Here is an 18,829-nt window from a genome sequence, read left to right as displayed (position 1 = left end):
TATAGGTTTCTATGAGATCCCCCCTCATTCTTCTGAACTCCAGCGAATATAATCCTAATCGACTCAATCTCTCCTCATACGTCAGTTGTGCCATCCCAGGAATCGGTCGGGTAAACCTTCACTGAAATCCCTCAATAGCAAGTACAAGCTTTCTCAGATAAGGAGACCAAAACTGCAAACAATATTCCAGGTGTGGTCCCATGAAGGCCCTGTACAATTGCAGCAAGACATCCCTGCTCCTGTACCCGAATCCTCTGGCTATGAAGGTCAACATACTGTTTGCCTTCTTTACTGTCTGCTGGACATGCATGCTTACCTTCAGTGACTGGTGTACAAGGACACCCAGGTCTCATTGCACATTCCCCTCTCTCAATTTATAGCCATTGAGATAATAATCTGCCTTCCTATTTTTGCTACCAAAATGGATAACCTCACATTTATCCATATTATACTGCATCTGCCATGCATTTACCCACTCACTCAGCTTGTCCAAATCACACTGAAGCATCTCTGCAGTCTCCTCACAGCTAACCCTCCCGCCCAGCTTTGTGTCATCTGCAAATTTGGAGATATTACATTTAATTCCCTCAACTAAATCATGAATATATATTGTGAATAACTGGGGCCCCAGCACCGATCCCTGCAGTACCCCACTAGTCACTGCCTGCCATTTGGAAAAAGACCTGTTTATTCCTATATATATATATAAAAACAAAAAAACTGCGGATGCTGGAAATCCAAAACAAAAACAGAATTACCTGGAAAAATTCAGCAGGTCTGGCAGCATCGGCGGTGAAGAAAAGAGTTGACGTTTCGAGTCCTCATGACCCTTCGACAGAACTTGCATTCGAGTCCAAGAAAGAGTTGAAATATAAGCTGGTTTAAGGTGTGTGTGTGGGGGGCGGAGAGATAGAGAGACAGAGAGGTGGAGGGGGGGGGGGGTGTGGTTGTAGGGACAAACAAGCAGTGATAGAAGCAGATCATCAAAAGATGTCAACGACAATAGTACAATAGAACACATAGGTGTTAAAGTTAAAGTTGGTGATATTATCTAAACGAATGTGCTAATTAAGAATGGATGGTAGGGCACTCAAGGTATAGCTCTAGTGGGGTTTTTTTTATAATGGAAATAGGTGGGAAAAGGAAAATCTTTATAATTTATTGGAGGAAAAAAAAAGGAAGGGGGAAACAGAAAGGGGGTGGGGATGGGGGAGGGAGCTCACGACCTAAAGTTGTTGAATTCAATATTCAGTCCGGAAGGCTGTAAAGTCCCTAGTCGGAAGATGAGGTGTTGTTCCTCCAGTTTGCGTTGGGCTTCACTGGAACAATGCAGCAAGCCAAGGACAGACATGTGGGCAAGAGAGCAGGGTGGAGTGTTGAAATGGCAAGCGACAGGGAGGTTTGGGTCATTCTTGCGGACAGACCGCAGGTGTTCTGCAAAGCGGTCGCCCAGTTTACGTTTGGTCTCTCCAATGTAGAGGAGACCACATTGGGAGCAACGAATGCAGTAGACTAAGTTGGGGGAAATGCAAGTGAAATGCTGCTTCACTTGAAAGGAGTGTTTGGGTCCTTGGACGGTGAGGAGAGAGGAAGTGAAGGGGCAGGTGTTGCATCTTTTGCGTGGGCATGGGGTGGTGCCATAGGAGGGGGTTGAGGAGTAGGGGGTGATGGAGGAGTGGACCAGGGTGTCCCGGAGGGAGCGATCCCTACGGAATGCCGATAAGGGGGGTGAAGGGAAGATGTGTTTGGTGGTGGCATCATGCTGGAGTTGGCGGAAATGGCGGAGGATGATCCTTTGAATGCGGAGGCTGGTGGGGTGATAAGTGAGGACAAGGGGGACCCTATCATGTTTCTGGGAGGGAGGAGAAGGCGTGAGGGCGGATGCGCGGGAGATGGGCCAGACACGGTTGAGGGCCCTGTCAACGACCGTGGGTGGAAAACCTCGGTTAAGGAAGAAGGAGGACATGTCAGAGGAACTGTTTTTGAATGTAGCATCATCGGAACAGATGCGACGGAGGCGAAGGAACTGAGAGAATGGGATGGAGTCCTTACAGGAAGCGGGGTGTGAGGAGCTGTAGTCGAGATAGCTGTGGGAGTCGGTGGGTTTGTAATGGATATTGGTGGACAGTCTATCACCAGAGATTGAGACAGAGAGGTCAAGGAAGGGAAGGGAAGTGTCAGAGATGGACCACGTGAAAATGATGGAGGGGTGGAGATTGGAAGCAAAATTAATAAATTTTTCCAAGTCCTGACGAGAGCATGAAGCGGCACCGAAGTAATCATCGATGTACCGGAGAAAGAGTTGTGGATGGGGGCCGGAGTAGGACTGGAACAACGACTGTTTCACATACCCCATAAAGAGACAGGCATAGCTGGGGCCCATGCGGGTACCCATAGCCACACCTTTTATTTGGAGCAAGTGAGAGGAGTTAAAGGAGAAATGGTTCAGTGTGAGTACCAGTTCTGCCAGACGGAGGAGAGTAGTGGTGGATGGGGATTGTTCGGGCCTCTGTTCGAGGAAGAAGATAAGGGCCCTCAGACCATCCTTGTGTGGAATGGAGGTCTAGAGGGATTGGACGTCCATGGTGAAGAGGAAGCGGTTGGGGCCAGGGAACTGGAAATTGTTGATGTGACGTAAGATGTCAGAGGAATCACGGATGTAGGTGGGAAGGGACTGGACAAGGGGAGAGAGAAGGGAGTCAAGATAACGAGAAATGAGTTCTGTGGGGCAGGAACAAGCTGAGACGATCGGTCTACCGGGGCAGTTCTGTTTGTGGATTTTGGGTAGGAGATAGAAGCGGGCCGTCCGAGATTGGGAGACTATCAGGTTGGAAGCTGTGGGAGGGAGATCCCCAGAGGAGATGAGGTCAGTGACAGTCCTGGAAACAATGGCTTGATGTTCAGTGGTGGGGTCATGGTCCACGGAGAGGTAGGAGGAAGTGTCTGCGAGTTGACGCTCAGCCTCCGCGAGGTAGAGGTCAGTGCGCCAGACAACAACAGCACCACCCTTGTCAGCGGGTTTGATGACAATGTCAGGGTTGGACCTGAGATAATGGAGTGCAGTAAGTTCAGAGAGAGACAGGTTAGGATGGGTGAGAGGAGCAGAGAAATTGAGACGACTAATGTCGCGCCGACAGTTCTCAATGAAAAGATCAAGAGAAGGTAAGAATCCAGAGGGAGGGGTCCAGGTGGAGGGAGAATATTGGAGATGGGTAAAAGGATCCGTTGAACTGGGAGAGGACTCCTGCCCAAAGAAGTGAGCCCGGAGACGAAGACGGCGGAAGAAGAGTTCAGCATCATGCCGAGCCCGAAATTCATTGAGGTGAGGGCGTAAGGGTATGAAACTAAGTCCTTTGCTGAGCACTGAGCGTTCAGCATCGGAGAGGGGAAGGTCAGGGGGTATAGTGAATACACGGCTGGGGTTGGGATTGGAAGAAAGGGTGGGGACGGAGGAACAGGCAGGGGTGGAGGGTCCTAGATGGGTGTTGGTGTCAATGAGTTGTTGCAGCTTGCGTTCCTTAGCACTTGAGAGAAAGAGAAAAAGTTTCTTGTTGAGGCGTCGGATGAGCCGAAGGATAAAATGAAACTGGGGGCACGCGCAGCTTTGAAAAAGGGTACGGCGGTGCTGCTGGAGGGAGAGGTCGAGTGTGTTCATATGGCGGCGCATGGCACTGAGTGTGGATTTCAGAATGTGACGGGAACAGCAGTCCGAGAAACGTTTTATGTCCCGGAGATACCTGTAATCCTGGGTGGGTTCGAAACATGAGGTGTGGAATTTCAATTGAAATCCACGTGGGGTAAGTCGGAGACGGAGACAGTCACTGAGAAAGGAGATATGGCTGTGAAAGCGGGTTTTAGTAAACACCTTGTCAAACACTAGGAGGGAAATGGAAAGCAAGGAAGGTGAGCAAGACAACAGAGAGATACGGAAATCTTGTCGCAGAGAGGAACAGAACTTCTTCAAGGAGGTAGGCATTTCTTGAAGAGCAGTGGCAGTCAATTAAACACAGAGATAAAAACAAAAAAACTGCGGATGCTGGAAATCCAAAACAAAAACAGAATTACCTGGAAAAACTCAGCTGGTCTGGCAGCATCGGCGGAGAAGAAAAGAGTTGACGTTTCGAGTCCTCATGACCCTTCGACAGAACTTGCGTTCGAGTCCAAGAAAGAGTTGGAATATAAGCTGGTTTAAGGTGTGTGTGTGGGGGGCGGAGAGATAGAGAGACAAAGAGGTGGGGGGGGGGGGGCGGTGTGGTTGTAGGGACAAACAAGCAGTGATAGAAGCAGATCATCAAAAGATGTCAACGACAATAGTACAATAGAACACATAGGTGTTAAAATTAAAGTTGGTGATATTATCTAAACGAATGTGCTAATTAAGAATGGATGGTAGGGCACTCAAGGTATAGCTCTAGTGGGGGTTTTTTTTTATATAATGGAAATAGGTGGGAAAAGGAAAATCTTTATAATTTATTGGAAAAAAAAAGGGAAGGGGGAAACAGAAAGGGGGTGGGGATGGGGGAGGGAGCTTACGACCTAAAGTTGTTGAATTCAATATTCAGTCCGGAAGGCTGTAAAGTCCCTAGTCGGAAGATGAGGTGTTGTTCCTCCAGTTTGCGTTGGGCTTCACTGGAACAATGCAGCAAGCCAAGGACAGACATGTGGGCAAGAGAGCAGGGTGGAGTGTTGAAATGGCAAGAGACAGGGAGCTTTGGGTCATTCTTGCGGACAGACCGCAGGTGTTCTGCAAAGCGGTCGCCCAGTTTATGTTTGGTCTCTCCAATGTAGAGGAGACCACATTGGGAGCAACGAATGCAGTAGACTAAGTTGGGGGAAATGCAAGTGAAATGCTGCTTCACTTGAAAGGAGTGTTTGGGTCCTTGGACGGTGAGGAGAGAGGAAGTGAAGGGGCAGGTGTTGCATCTTTTGTGTGGGCATGGGGTGGTGCCATAGGAGGGGGTTGAGGAGTAGGGGGTGATGGAGGAGTGGACCAGGGTCTCCCGGAGGGAGCGATCCTTACGGAATGCCGATAAGGGGGGGTGAAGGGAAGATGTGTTTGGTGGTGGCATCATGCTGGAGTTGGCGGAAATGGCGGAGGATGATCCTTTGAATGCGGAGGCTGGTGGGGTGATAAGTGAGGACAAGGGGGACCCTATCATGTTTCTGGGAGGGAGGAGAAGGCGTGAGGGCGGATGCGCAGGAGATGGGCCGGACACGGTTGAGGGCCCTGTCAACGACCGTGGGTGGAAAACCTCGGTTAAGGAAGAAGGAGGACATGTCAGAGGAACTGTTTTTGAATGTAGCATCATCGGAACAGATGCGACGGAGGCGAAGGAACTGAGAGAATGGGATGGAGCTTGTTCCTGCCCCACAGAACTCATTTCTCGTTATCTTGACTCCCTTCTCTCTCCCCTTGTCCAGTCCCTTCCCACCTACATCCGTGATTCCTCTGACACCTTACGTCACATCAACAATTTCCAGTTCCCTGGCCCCAACCGCTTCCTCTTCACCATGGACGTCCAATCCCTCTACACCTCCATCCCCCACCAGGATGGTCTGAGGGCCCTTAGCTTCTTCCTCGAACAGAGGCCCGAACAATCCCCATCCACCACTACTCTCCTCCGTCTGGCTGAACTTGTTCTCACACTGAACAATTTCTCCTTCAACTCCTCTCACTTCCACCAAATAAAAGGTGTGGCTATGGGTACCCGCATGGGCCCCAGCTATGCCTGTCTCTTTATGGGGTATGTGGAACATTCCTTGTTGCAGTCCTACTCCGGCCCCCTTCCACAACTCTTTCTCCGGTACATCGATGATTACTTCGGTGCCGCTTCATGCTCTCGTCAGGACTTGGAAAAATTTATTAATTTTGCTTCCAATCTCCACCCCTCCATCATTTTCACGTGGTCCATCTCTGACACTTCCCTTCCCTTCCTTGACCTCTCTGTCTCAATCTCTGGTGATAGACTGTCCACCAATATCCATTACAAACCCACCGACTCCCACAGCTATCTCGACTACAGCTCCTCACACCCCGCTTCCTGTAAGGACTCCATCCCATTCTCTCAGTTCCTTCGCCTCCGTCGCATCTGTTCCGATGATGCTACATTCAAAAACAGTTCCTCTGACATGTCCTCCTTCTTCCTTAACCGAGGTTTTCCACCCACGGTCGTTGACAGGGCCCTCAACCGTGTCCGGCCCATCTCTCGCGCATCCGCCCTCACGCCTTCTCCTCCCTCCCAGAAACATGATAGGGTCCCCCTTGTCCTCACTTATCACCCCACCAGCCTCCGCATTCAAAGGATCATCCTCCGCCATTTCCGCCAACTCCAGCATGATGCCACCACCAAACACATCTTTCCTTCACCCCCCTTATCGGCATTCCGTAGGGATCGCTCCCTCCGGGACACCCTGGTCCACTCCTCCATCACCCCCTACTCCTCAACCCCCTCCTATGGCACCACCCCATGCCCACACAAAAGATGCAACACCTGCCCCTTCACTTCCTCTCTCCTCACCGTCCAAGGACCCAAACACTCCTTTCAAGTGAAGCAGCATTTCACTTGCATTTCCCCCAACTTAGTCTACTGCATTCGTTGCTCCCAATGTGGTCTCCTCTACATTGGAGAGACCAAACGTAAACTGGGCGACCGCTTTGCAGAACACCTGTGGTCTGTCCGCAAGAATGACCCAAACCTCCCTGTCGCTTGCCATTTCAACACTCCACCCTGCTCTCTTGCCCACATGTCTGTCCTTGGCTTGCTGCATTGTTCCAGTGAAGCCCAACGCAAACTGGAGGAACAACACCTCATCTTCCGACTAGGGACTTTACAGCCTTCCGGACTGAATATTGAATTCAACAACTTTAGGTCGTAAGCTCCCTCCCCCATCCCCACCCCCTTTCTGTTTCCCCCTTCCCTTTTTTTTCCAATAAATTATAAAGATTTTCCTTTTCCCACCTATTTCCATTATATAAAAAAAAAACCCCACTAGAGCTATACCTTGAGTGCCCTACCATCCATTCTTAATTAGCACATTCGTTTAGATAATATCACCAACTTTAATTTTAACACCTATGTGATCTACTGTACTATTGTCGTTGACATCTTTTGATGATCTGCTTCTATCACTGCTTGTTTGTCCCTACAACCACACCCCCCCCCCCACCTCTTTGTCTCTCTATCTCTCCGCCCCCCACACACACACCTTAAACCAGCTTATATTTCAACTCTTTCTTGGACTCGAACGCAAGTTCTGTCGAAGGGTCATGAGGACTCGAAACATCAACTCTTTTCTTCACCGCCGATGCTCCCAGACCTGCTGAGTTTTTCCAGGTAATTCTGTACCTGTTTATTCCTACTCTTTGTTTCTTGTCTGTCAACCAGTTTTATATCCATCTCAATACACTACCCTCAATCCCATGTGCTTTAATTTTACATGCCAATCTCCTATTTGGGACTTTGTCGAAAGACTTCTGAAAGTCCAAATAAACCACATCCACTGGCTCCTCCTCATCAACTCTACCAGTTACATCCTTAAAAAATTCTAGTAGATTTGTCAAGCATGATTTCCCTTTCATAAATCCATGTTGACTCTGTCCGATTCTGCCACTGTTTTCCACGTGTTCAGCTATTAAATCATTTATAATGGACTGTAGAAGTTTCCCCACAACAGACGTTAGGCTGACTGGTCTCTAATTCCCTGTTTTCTCTCTGCCTCCCTTTTTAAATAGTAGGGTTACATTAGCTACCATCCAATCTGTAGGAACTGTTCCAGAGTGTATAGAATCTCGGAAGATGACCACCAATGCATCCACTATTTCTAGGGCCACTTCCTTAAGTACCCTGGGATGTAGATTATCAGGCCCTGGGGATTTATCGGACTTCAATCCCATCAATTTCCCCAACATCATTTCGCTACTAATACTGATTTCTTTCAGTTCCTCCCTCTCAATAAACCCTGTGTTCCCCAACATTTCTGGTGTGTTATTAGTGTCCTGCTTTGTGAAGACAAAACCAAAGTATGTATTTAGTTGGTTAGCCACTTCTTTGTTCCCCATTATAAATTCCCCTGTTTCTGACTGTAAGGGATTTACATTTGTCTTCACCAATCTTTTCCTCTTCATATACCTATAGAAACTTTTACAGTCAGTTTTTATGTTCCCTGCAAGCCTACTCTCATTCTTTATTTTGCCCTTCTTAATCAATCCCTTGGTCCTCCTTTGCTGGATTCTAAACTGCTCCCAATCCTCAGGCCTGTTGCTTTTTCTGGCCAATCTGTATGCTTCTTCCTTGGATCTAATACTATCTCTAATTTCCCTTGTAAGCCACGGTTTGGCCACCTTTCCTGTTTTACTTTTGCGCCAGACAGGAATAAACAATTGTTGCAGTTCACCCATGTGGTCTTTGAATGTTTGCCATTGCCTATCCACCATCATCCCTTTAAGTAACATTTCCCAATCCATCAAAGCCAACTCGCACATCATACCATTGTAGTTTCCTTTATTAAGATTCAGGATCCAAGTTTCAGAATCAATACTCTCCATCTTGATGAAGAATTCTATCATATTATGGTCGCTCATCCCCAAGGGGCCTGGAACAACTAGATTGCCAATTATTCCTTTCCCATTACACAATACCCAGTCAAGAATAGCCTGTCCTCTTGTTGGTTCCTCAATGTAATGGTCCAGAAAAACATCCCATGTACACTCCAGGAATTCCTTCTCTACGGTATTGTTACTAATTTGATTTGCCCAATCTATGTACATATTAAAGTCACCCGTAATTACAGATGTTCCTTTATTACATGCGTCTCTAATTTCCTGTTTAATGCCATTCCCAACATCACCACAGCTTGGAGGTCTATATAGAACCCCCACTAATGTTTTTTGCCCCTTAGTGTTTCTCAGCTCTACCCATACAGATTCCACATCGTCGGAGCTAATATCTTTCCTCAATATTGCGTTAATTTCCTCTTTAACCAGCAATGCAACTTCACCACCTTTTCCTTTTTCTCTGTATTTCCTAAATACTGAATACCCCTAGATGTTTAGTTCCCATCCTTGGTCACCCTGTAGCCGTGTCTCTGTAATCCCGACTATATCATATCTGTTTACATCTATTTGCATGGTTAATTCATCCACTTTATTAAGAATGCTCCTCTTAAGCCTTAAGGCTTGTCCCATTCCCACTATTTTTCAGGGGCCCTGTTTGATTCTTGCCCTTGATTTCTCTGACTATCACTTTTCTTATTCTGCTTTCTGTCTTTTGTTCTTGTCTTTGATTCCCCTTCCTCTGACTCCTTGCGTAGGTTCCCATCCCCCTGCCATTTTAGTTTGAACCCTCCCCAACCACTCTAGCAAACATTCCCCCTCGGACATCAGTCCTGGTCCTGCCCAGGTGTAACCCGTCCAGTTTGTACTGGTCCCACCTCCCCAGAACCGGTCCCAATGTCCCAGGAATCTGAACCCCTCCCCTTCACACCATCTCTTCAGCCACATATTCATCCAATATTACTGATGCTACACAGTGCCTTCAGCTGTCCTTCAAACTTGGAAATCCTCAGGTTACATTCAAACAACTGGAGACACTTCCTACAGAACATAGTTCACCCCAAAAATGTGAAGTGTCCAGAAGTTCTCGCAGGAATTGCAAGCACAAATTTTAGCTGCCCGTTGGTGATCTAAAAAAATCGCTATCCCCTCTTTTAAAATGTAGTTTAGTTTAGCAATTAATTATTTAGACCTGCTCAGTGGTAATACTTTTTATTAATTCACTTAATGTTATACTTGTGCTGATGATAGTTTTAGTTTTCTTTTAACCTTGCTCCCTGATGCTCACTCCACTCTTGAGTATTACTGAAGAAAGAACCATGCTATCGAAGATTTTTGTGTTGCACTCATCGGATAGCATGATAAACCAACAGGAATGACAATTTATACTGCATGAGAGGAGAGTGCTGATTGGTTGGCAAATGGACTCTGATTGGTAGAGGCAATGTTGTTAACTGTTCTCTGCTGCATTCTCCATGGCACATCTTTTCTTTCAGCAATACTCAAGTTCTGTACTACCAAACAGCCATTCATTCCACTCTGCTGTTCTATACCCAAACTCCTTCGTCTACACTCATCTCACCTCCAACACCACAGCTTCAAATTTAACTTAGGCTATCTTGCGGGCACAACTTGCATTTATATAGCACCTTTACTGAAACAAATCATCCTCAGATACTTTACAAGTGTTTTCAACAGAAATTTGACAATGAGCCATGTAAGGAGATACGTGGGCGAAGGAGAAGAAAAGGAAAATGCTGGAAATCTCAAATAAAATGCTGGAAAAACTCAGCAGGTCTGACAGCATCTATAGAGAGAAGAAGAATTAACATTTCGAGTCTGTTTGACCTCCAATACCCTGTGAAGAAGGGTCATACAGAGTCGAAACATTAACTCTATTTCTCCGCAGATGCTGTCAGTCTGCCGAGGTTTTCCAGCACTTTCTGTGTTTATTTCATGTAAGGACATATTTGACCAGATGACCAAAACTTGGCCAAAGAGAGAGGTTTTAATGGCATCTTGAAGGAGGAAAGTGAGATAGAGTGGCAGAGAGGTTTACGGAGGGAATGCCAGAGGCTATGGCCTTGGCAGCTGAAGGCACAGCCTTTGGTGGTGCAGTTAAAATCAGGAATACTTAAGAAGTCAGAATTGGTGGAACGCAGAGATCTCTCAGGGGGATAGGATGGGGAGGGCAAAAGACTGGAGGAAACCAGTGATAGGGCGGGGTGAGGCCATGGAGGGATTTGAAAACAAGGATGAGAATTTTAAACTCAAGACATGGCTCAATCAGGAGCCACTGTGGTACAATCAGCACAGGAGAGATAGGTGAATGGGACATGGCGTGAGTTACAACACAAGACAATATAGTTTTGAATGACCTCTGATTTGTGAAGGGTAGAATGAGGAAGGCTGGCTAGCAGCACGTTAAAATAGTAAAATCTAGAGATAACGAAGTAATGGATGAGGGTTCAGCGGCAATTAAGTTGGATGATGTTATGGAGGTGGAAATAGGCAATCTTGGTGATGATGCAGATGGGTGGCAGGAAGCTCATTTGGGGTCAAACATACCACCAAGGTTACGAAAAGTCTGTTTCAGCCTCAAATAGATGCCAGGGACAGAGTCTCAAGACAAAGGTTTCTTTGTCTTCCCAATATTTATATATAGTATTTGAGGAAATTTCTGCTTATCCAGTACTGGATGTCGGAAGAAAAGCCTGACAGTTTAGAGACAGCGGAGGGACTAAGAGAGGTGGAGATTGGGTAGAGTTCGGCACCATCAGCATAACCTTAACCCTAACCCTAACCCGAACCCGTACATGACTGTATAGGTAAGAATGGAATCAGCTGAGTGCAGTCTAATCCAACCAGATGCTGGTGATTAGGCACTGGAGCAGAATTTTGTGGGCAACCAGGTAGATCAAGAAGGATGGGCAGGGTTAGTTTCACTTTGTCACAGTCACATGGAATGTTCAGGTTAACCTTACAGTCCATTGAAGTCAATAAAGCATAAAATCAAAGAGAGTATATACGGATGCCCAATCCAAACCCAGTTCTTGTCAGGTGAGTTAGGTTAAAATTGGGACTCAACTGTGAGGGCCTCATGGATTTTGTCTTGAAGTTTGAAATTATTTAGTCATGCACCTCTTCCCTTGCCTCTTGGGGGTATGGTAGTACAGTGATTATGTTACTGGACTAGTAATCTGGAGATAAAAACAAAAAAACTGCGGATGCTGGAAATCCAAAACAAAAACAGAATTACCTGGAAAAACTCAGCAGGTCTGGCAGCATCGGCGGAGAAGAAAAGAGTTGACGTTTCGTGTCCTCATGACCCTTCGACAGAACTTGAGTTCGAGTCCAGGAAAGAGCTGAAATATAAGCTGGTTTAAGGTGTGTGTGTGGGGGGCGGAGAGATAGAGAGACAGAGAGGTGGGGGGGGGGGGGGTGTGGTTGTAGGGACAAACAAGCAGTGATAGAAGCAGATCATCAAAAGATGTCAACGACAATAGTACAATAGAACACATAGGTGTTAAAGTTAAAGTTGGTGATATTATCTAAACGAATGTGCTAATTAAGAATGGATGGTAGGGCACTCAAGGTATAGCTCTAGTGGGGTTTTTTTTATAATGGAAATAGGTGGGAAAAGGAAAATCTTTATAATTTATTGGAGGAAAAAAAAAGGAAGGGGGAAACAGAAAGGGGGTGGGGATGGGGGAGGGAGCTCACGACCTAAAGTTGTTGAATTCAATATTCAGTCCGGAAGGATATTCCGACTAGGGACTTTACAGCCTTCCGGACTGAATATTGAATTCAACAACTTTAGGTCGTGAGCTCCCTCCCCCATCCCCACCCCCTTTCTGTTTCCCCCTTCCTTTTTTTCTCCAATAAATTATAAAGATTTTCCTTTTCCCACCTATTTCCATTATAAAAAAAACCCCACTAGAGCTATACCTTGAGTGCCCTACCATCCATTCTTAATTAGCACATTCGTTTAGATAATATCACCAACTTTAACTTTAACACCTATGTGTTCTATTGTACTATTGTCGTTGACATCTTTTGATGATCTGCTTCTATCACTGCTTGTTTGTCCCTACAACCACACCCCCCCCCCTCCACCTCTCTGTCTCTCTATCTCTCCGCCCCCCACACACACACCTTAAACCAGCTTATATTTCAGCTCTTTCCTGGACTCGAACTCAAGTTCTGTCGAAGGGTCATGAGGACTCGAAACGTCAACTCTTTTCTTCTCCGCCGATGCTGCCAGGCCTGCTGAGTTTTTCCAGGTAATTCTGTTTTTGTTTTAGTAATCTGGAGGCCTGGGCTAATTATTTCTAGACATGGGCTCAAATCACACCCGCTGAGGAATTTAAATTCTATCAAATAAAATTTGAAATGAAAAAACTACTTATAATAGGTCATGAAACTACTGGATTGCTGTAAAAATCCATCTGGTTCACAAATGTCCTTTAGGGAAAGAAACTTGCCATCTTTATCCAGTCTGACCTATATGCGATTTCTGACGCACACCAATGTGATTGACTCTTAACTGCTCTGAAGAATCCTAGCAAGAACTCAAGTTAAGCTCAAGCACTTAAGTTCTTCAATTTTTCAAAAGAGTCATCATATCCCTTAACATCATTGACAACTTTGAATGTGTGGCTGAGGCCTCATCACAAATCCTTGTGGGACACTGCTAGTCACATCCTGCAGCCACTCAGCTAATTTCCTAACCATGTCAATAATTTGCCTCAATCCCATGAGCGTTAACTTCAGTTAACAATCTCTTGTGAGCAACTTTATCAAATGCCTTCTAGAAGTTCATATAAATAACATCTCTGGATATTCTCCTATGTGTTACATCAGTCACCTCAAAAAATTCCATCAGGTTCATCAGACATAACCTACCCTGTACATGCTGGCTCTCGCTGATCAGCTGAAAACTTTCAAGATTTTGAGTCACCCTATCCTTAATTATAGACTCTAGCAATTCCCAGACAGCAGACAACTAACTGGTCCATAATTCCAAGGTTTCCTGCTGTCATTTTCATTAAATAGCAAAATGGCATACACAGTGTTTCAATCTAAAGGAACAGTTCATGAGTCAAAGGAACTTGTAAGATTTTAGTTAGGGCATCTACAGTGTTCTCACTTTCTTCCTTTGAACCCTGGGGATGGAAGCCATTTGGTCCCAGGGCTTTGTCACTCTTCAGTGCCATTATTTTCTTCATTACTGTTATTTTGTTTGCGTTAATTTCGATGATTCACTGTCCCTGGTTCAATATATGTTTTCTTGGGATGTTTGGGATTTTGACCTCTTCATCTACTGTAAATAATGCTGCAAAATTCAGCATGTCTGCCATTTCCTTACTTCCATTGGCAGTATCACCTTTATCAATTTTCAAGGGGCTCACATCGTTCCTGACCACCTTTTTCTGAACATAATTGTAAAAAAAAAATTGTGTTGATTTTCACAGCTCTCTTCACAGCTAAGAAATGAACAAGAGTAAAATAGTGTGCGAAGACATTGGGCGAGCATCCCGATGTCATCATGCACTCTCGCGATATTTCACTTAGTGGGTACGTGCGAGAGGCAGTAGCATGCCCACTGACAATTAAGTGGCCTATTAAGGCCTTTAATCAATTAAGGAATTCAAATTTTTTGCTGCCTGTCCAATCATTCGGTTTGCGGGTGGGCAAATAGGCCAAGCACCCTTTGCATTTTTGGCAAAACCTCATCCATGGGCTGGATGAGGTTTTGACCAATGATAAAAATAAATAAAAACTCTTAAAACTCATTTCAACATGCCCCTGCTGATGTGAGAGTCACTGAAGGGACATGTTTTCCTTATTTCTTAATTCTTTATTTTTATTGTTATAAATATTTCAGTGTGCACACTTGTGTGCATGCACGGACTGCACACTTCCTTCTCCTGCCCCCACCCCAGCAGCACTGAGCACTGCAAGCGTGCGTTTCACTCTGGCTGGCTGTTAATTGGCCAGCTAGCATGAAATCGATGTCGGGGCCTGATCGCGAGCAGCGGGAGGCTTCGCGACCGCTCCCGGGCCTGCCCGACAAGGTAAATTCCTGGCCATGGTTTCTTTACCTAGTCCCTTTTGTAGCTCTGTCTGTTTTGTCACCCTTTGCTGGCCTTTGCATCTTCCCCATTTTCCAGGAATTTTTGCTATTTTTTGCATTTATGTATATTTTTTCCTTTAGTTTTATATTGTCTCTTTCTGCTTTAGTTGTTCATGGCTGTCTTTTTTGGCAAATAGAGCTCTTGATCCTTAGGGGTGTTATGACCGGGATGGGAGGAGTATGTCGATTATCAAGCCCGATTATTCCACATGCCATGCCATTAATTTAAATGTTTAATTTTCGCACTGAAATGGCCAATTTTGTACCTATACTTCTAGTACCCAGAAGAAAAGAGACTCTGACCAGGCTTCTTCAAAAAACTTTAATTCAAATAAATTTAATAATAAGTTTGATTTAGTTAGCAGCCTAATGGTCTGTGAACATTTATTCAAGAGCTATCATAATATGATTGAGTTCAATGCAATGCTTAAAATGAGGAAACAGAAAGCAGCTAATAAGATTCTAGATTTAGGTAAGACTGACTTCAATGGGACCAGACAGAGACTGTCCATGGAAAACTGGGCAAATCTGTTGATGGGTAAAATGGCAGAAGATCAATGGGAGGTGTTCAAAAAAATGATTTAATATGGTACAGAAGCTGTTGATACCCCTGTTAGAATCATATCTCTCAAGACAGAATTTTTCTTTTACAAAATAGAAGGGAATGGCATGATTGGGACATCTGGATGCTAATCTGGGATTTTTTCAAGGAGATCAGAAATTCACCTTGGAACTGTCAGCAAGCAAGCGTCATCCAAGAAATTACCACACATTCAGAGTTGTCAATGATGTTAAGGGATATGATGACTCTTTTGAAAAATTGAGGAACTTAAATGCTTGAGCTTAACTTGAGTACTTGCTAGGATTTTTCAGAGCAGTTAAGAGTCAACCACATTTGTGCGTGTCAGAAATCGCGTATCGGTCAGACTGGATAAAGGTGGCAAGTTTCTTTCCCTAAAGGACATTTGTGAACCAGATGGATTTTTACAGCAATCCAGTAGTTTCATGACTTATTATAAGTAGTTTTTTTTAATTTCAGATTTTATTATGATTAATTTATTTGAAAACAAAACTTATTTTCACAAGTTACAAGTACTGGTTAACACATAATTGTAATCGGCAAGTGTAACAACCTATCTCTTCCTAAAGGATTCCCCCAGCACACACACAGACAAACAAAGGACAAACAGATAGAGAGATGGGCTTTGGAGGATGGACGTTATAAAATAAAGGATAATGTCTGCAGGGTCTCAAAGCTGTCGACCTGGAGATCCCTCTTGTAGTCCTGGTGGATGTCTGGAAGTTCTCACTAACTGGTCTCAGCTTTGCAGGTCCAAATGCGTTACAATCACATGAGTGTTCTCTGGCTACAGGTTGATAGTCAGATGCAATCTTATGCAAGGTAAATAGACAGAGCAAGCTAGGGTAGCCTTCCTTCCTCAACTTGTTCCCCAAACAGATTGCCTTCAAAACAAGCAGGTTCACAACTTGAGTTTTTTTCCTTTCACCCATGTGATTTCCAAGCAAGTTACCTATCTTGCTTTTCAGTTTTTTTTTCTACATCAATTAAAATGACTGCAGTTCAAAACAAACAACCAGATCTTCCTCGAGTACCATAAAGGCCAGGTAATCTACTGGATGATGTGCCAATTTTGGTGTCTTATTTTACCCTAATCCAAGCATCAAAGAATATCCATCATCTGCAGTATTTCCTGTTTCTTCTATTAAATTACCCTCACTACCATTGGAACTCTTACATGCCTTTGTCACTTCTGGTTTTGATCTCTTGTTAGGCTTGCAAGTTCCAGCCTATGAAGGCACCAACTTGCCATTTGCATCCTGAGTCTGCATTTAGTTTCACTCTCCTGACACACCTCGCTTTGCCAAATTCCATTGGCTTTCCGTATTCCAATTGTCTGAATTCAAAATTCTCATAACAAATTCTTTCATGTCCTATAATTATTGCACCACTTCCAGTCCTCTGTGTCAGCATAAACCAACTGTTCATCTGATTCTGTCATCCTTTACAATTCCCTTTCTATGCTTTATATGTAGAGGATTTTCATCCAAATCAGCCCTGAACTCTAGAAATCCCTCCCCAAACTTTTTTACTATCTCTGACTTCAACTTCAAAACATATTCTAAATCTACCTCTGACAGTGTCTTCAGTCAAACCACAAACTCTCAGATTACTACTCGGAACTATTTTCATCTTTGTGATGTGCAATAGTATCTCTGCTGCATTAAAGACACTATATAAATGCAAGCTTTTCTTTATTTGATACTGTAACTCCCTGCTGCTGAACTCTTGGTCTGAGTTAAATAGTTTTCTTATGTCTGCATTATCCATGACTTTCAGTGTTTTAAAGCCTTACTTGGCTCTTTCTCAAATACCTCACCAAGAGCTCTTGATATCAAGGCTGGTCAGAAAAGTGTAATAATATGTTGTTATACTTCATTTTTAATGCTAAAGAAGTTCACTACTTGAAAGTTTTGTGAAGAATATTTTGACCAATTCCCTAATAGAAGCTGGATGGCAACAAGCATTGTCATGGTGTAGTAAAACACAGTTGGCTGCAAGTGTAGTTCTACTGCTGTAAGGCACCTAAGTGAGGCACAATCAAGGCATTGCTTAGATTAGGTTTAGCCACAATGTTTTCACCATGCTATAAAATCAGCTTACAGCCTATCATTATGACATCGTTTGATCTTACTGTAACAGTCATGGTATTTACTAGTTTTTTTTTATTAATTGCCAAATATCATTACTGAAGACCTGATGAGACCAAACATTAACTTTTGCTGGGAAATGGATTGAAGCTTCCTGAATATGTTTAACCTGTGAGTGTATATAACCATCAAAAACTTTCAATCTATCTGTAAGGGCTCAATTCGAACTCATTGAAGCAAGGGTAAATTGTACAAAACTCCACTACTGACACAAATCAAAGAATGGGAGATTAATGGTGAGAAAATGACGAATGCTGTGAATTAAATTTGCTGACCCCTCTGTTCTGTGCTAGGAGCAAGATCTCCACAATTCAACCTGTGCTACTTTACAAACTGCAGAGAGTAATTTTCTAATCACACAACCCCAGTGAAGAGGCTGCACTCTCAGTGCGTGTGGTTAGGTTCCAATGTAACAAAGCGAACATGGAATTTATCCCTATGGCTTTTTCTTTCAAATCCCTAAGTGAGTGGGAGAATAGCAGGGAAGAGTAGAAAGACTAGTAAATGGCTGCTCCATTGTTTGCTGAGATACTTTAATATGTTTTATTTTTGTTTAATCAGACACTGGCCAGCCTGTGAAGCTGCCTTGTATGCCACCTGTGAGGTTGTCACCTCCTCTACCTCCAAAGAAAGTGATGATTTGCATTCCGCCACAGGCTGCAGACTCTCCACCTACATCCTATTCTGTAGTGCAGAAAATCTCTCAACAGTCTTCCGCACAGCATCAGTTGCTGCCTTCCCAGCTTGCTGCTCATCAGCACCAGCTACAGTACGGAGGCTCCCTTTCTTCACCTTTATCCAGTGGGCTACCTATCCATCCAGCAGTACCTACTAGTAAAGTGATAGAAGAACTCAACAAGACATTGGCCTTGACAATGCAAAGGCTCGAAAGGTAATATATCAGCCACCATGTTTTGTCTTTGACTTTACCAGCTTTGAGATAATCAACCTAATCAAAAAGAAGGCCCAGATAATGAGAGGGCTAGGTATAATACAACATATTCAAAATTATGTAAAAGTTAGAAAGGTCTAAGATAACAAACCAGAATCAAAGCTTAGATGTGAAAAGCAGAGCCTTTTGGTTTGATAATAGAGTTGCTGAGACTTTCATAGGTTCATCTTTCAGGTTTCTAGGGTAGGAGGCAGGTGCAATGAGGAAATTGAAAGCCAGTTGTGAAAACGAAAGTGGTGGCATCAGAGCAGAGAAAGGTCACTGGCGATGGACAAACAGGGCAGATATATGTAAATTAGCAAAAACATGGGACTCAATATCATGGGAATCAATGTTCATGTTGAGTTGTGTAACAAGAACAATGCTAGCAGTAGATAGATCATAGATTTTCAAACTTCAGGTTAAAGATACCTGGGGCTGGGAAGGATACATACTTGAATACAAAAAGATCCACAAGACA

General features: G+C 44.2%; 1 protein-coding gene across 1 annotated transcript in view; it reads left to right on the top strand.

The window, feature by feature from the left end:
• Positions 1-18,829, top strand: part of LOC121276056 (phosphatase and actin regulator 1-like) — a 683,909-nt gene that overhangs the window by 473,590 nt on the left and 191,490 nt on the right. The window contains exon 6 of the mRNA XM_041184001.1: positions 17,979-18,309. Within this exon, the coding sequence (XP_041039935.1) occupies positions 17,979-18,309 (331 nt within the window). The remainder of the gene's footprint in view (positions 1-17,978; positions 18,310-18,829) is intronic.

The sequence above is a fragment of the Carcharodon carcharias genome, chromosome 3 (genome assembly GCF_017639515.1).
Source record: "Carcharodon carcharias isolate sCarCar2 chromosome 3, sCarCar2.pri, whole genome shotgun sequence".
In the NCBI taxonomy this organism is placed as follows: Eukaryota; Metazoa; Chordata; class Chondrichthyes; order Lamniformes; family Lamnidae; genus Carcharodon; species Carcharodon carcharias.
This window is presented reverse-complemented; position numbering and strand designations above follow the sequence as displayed.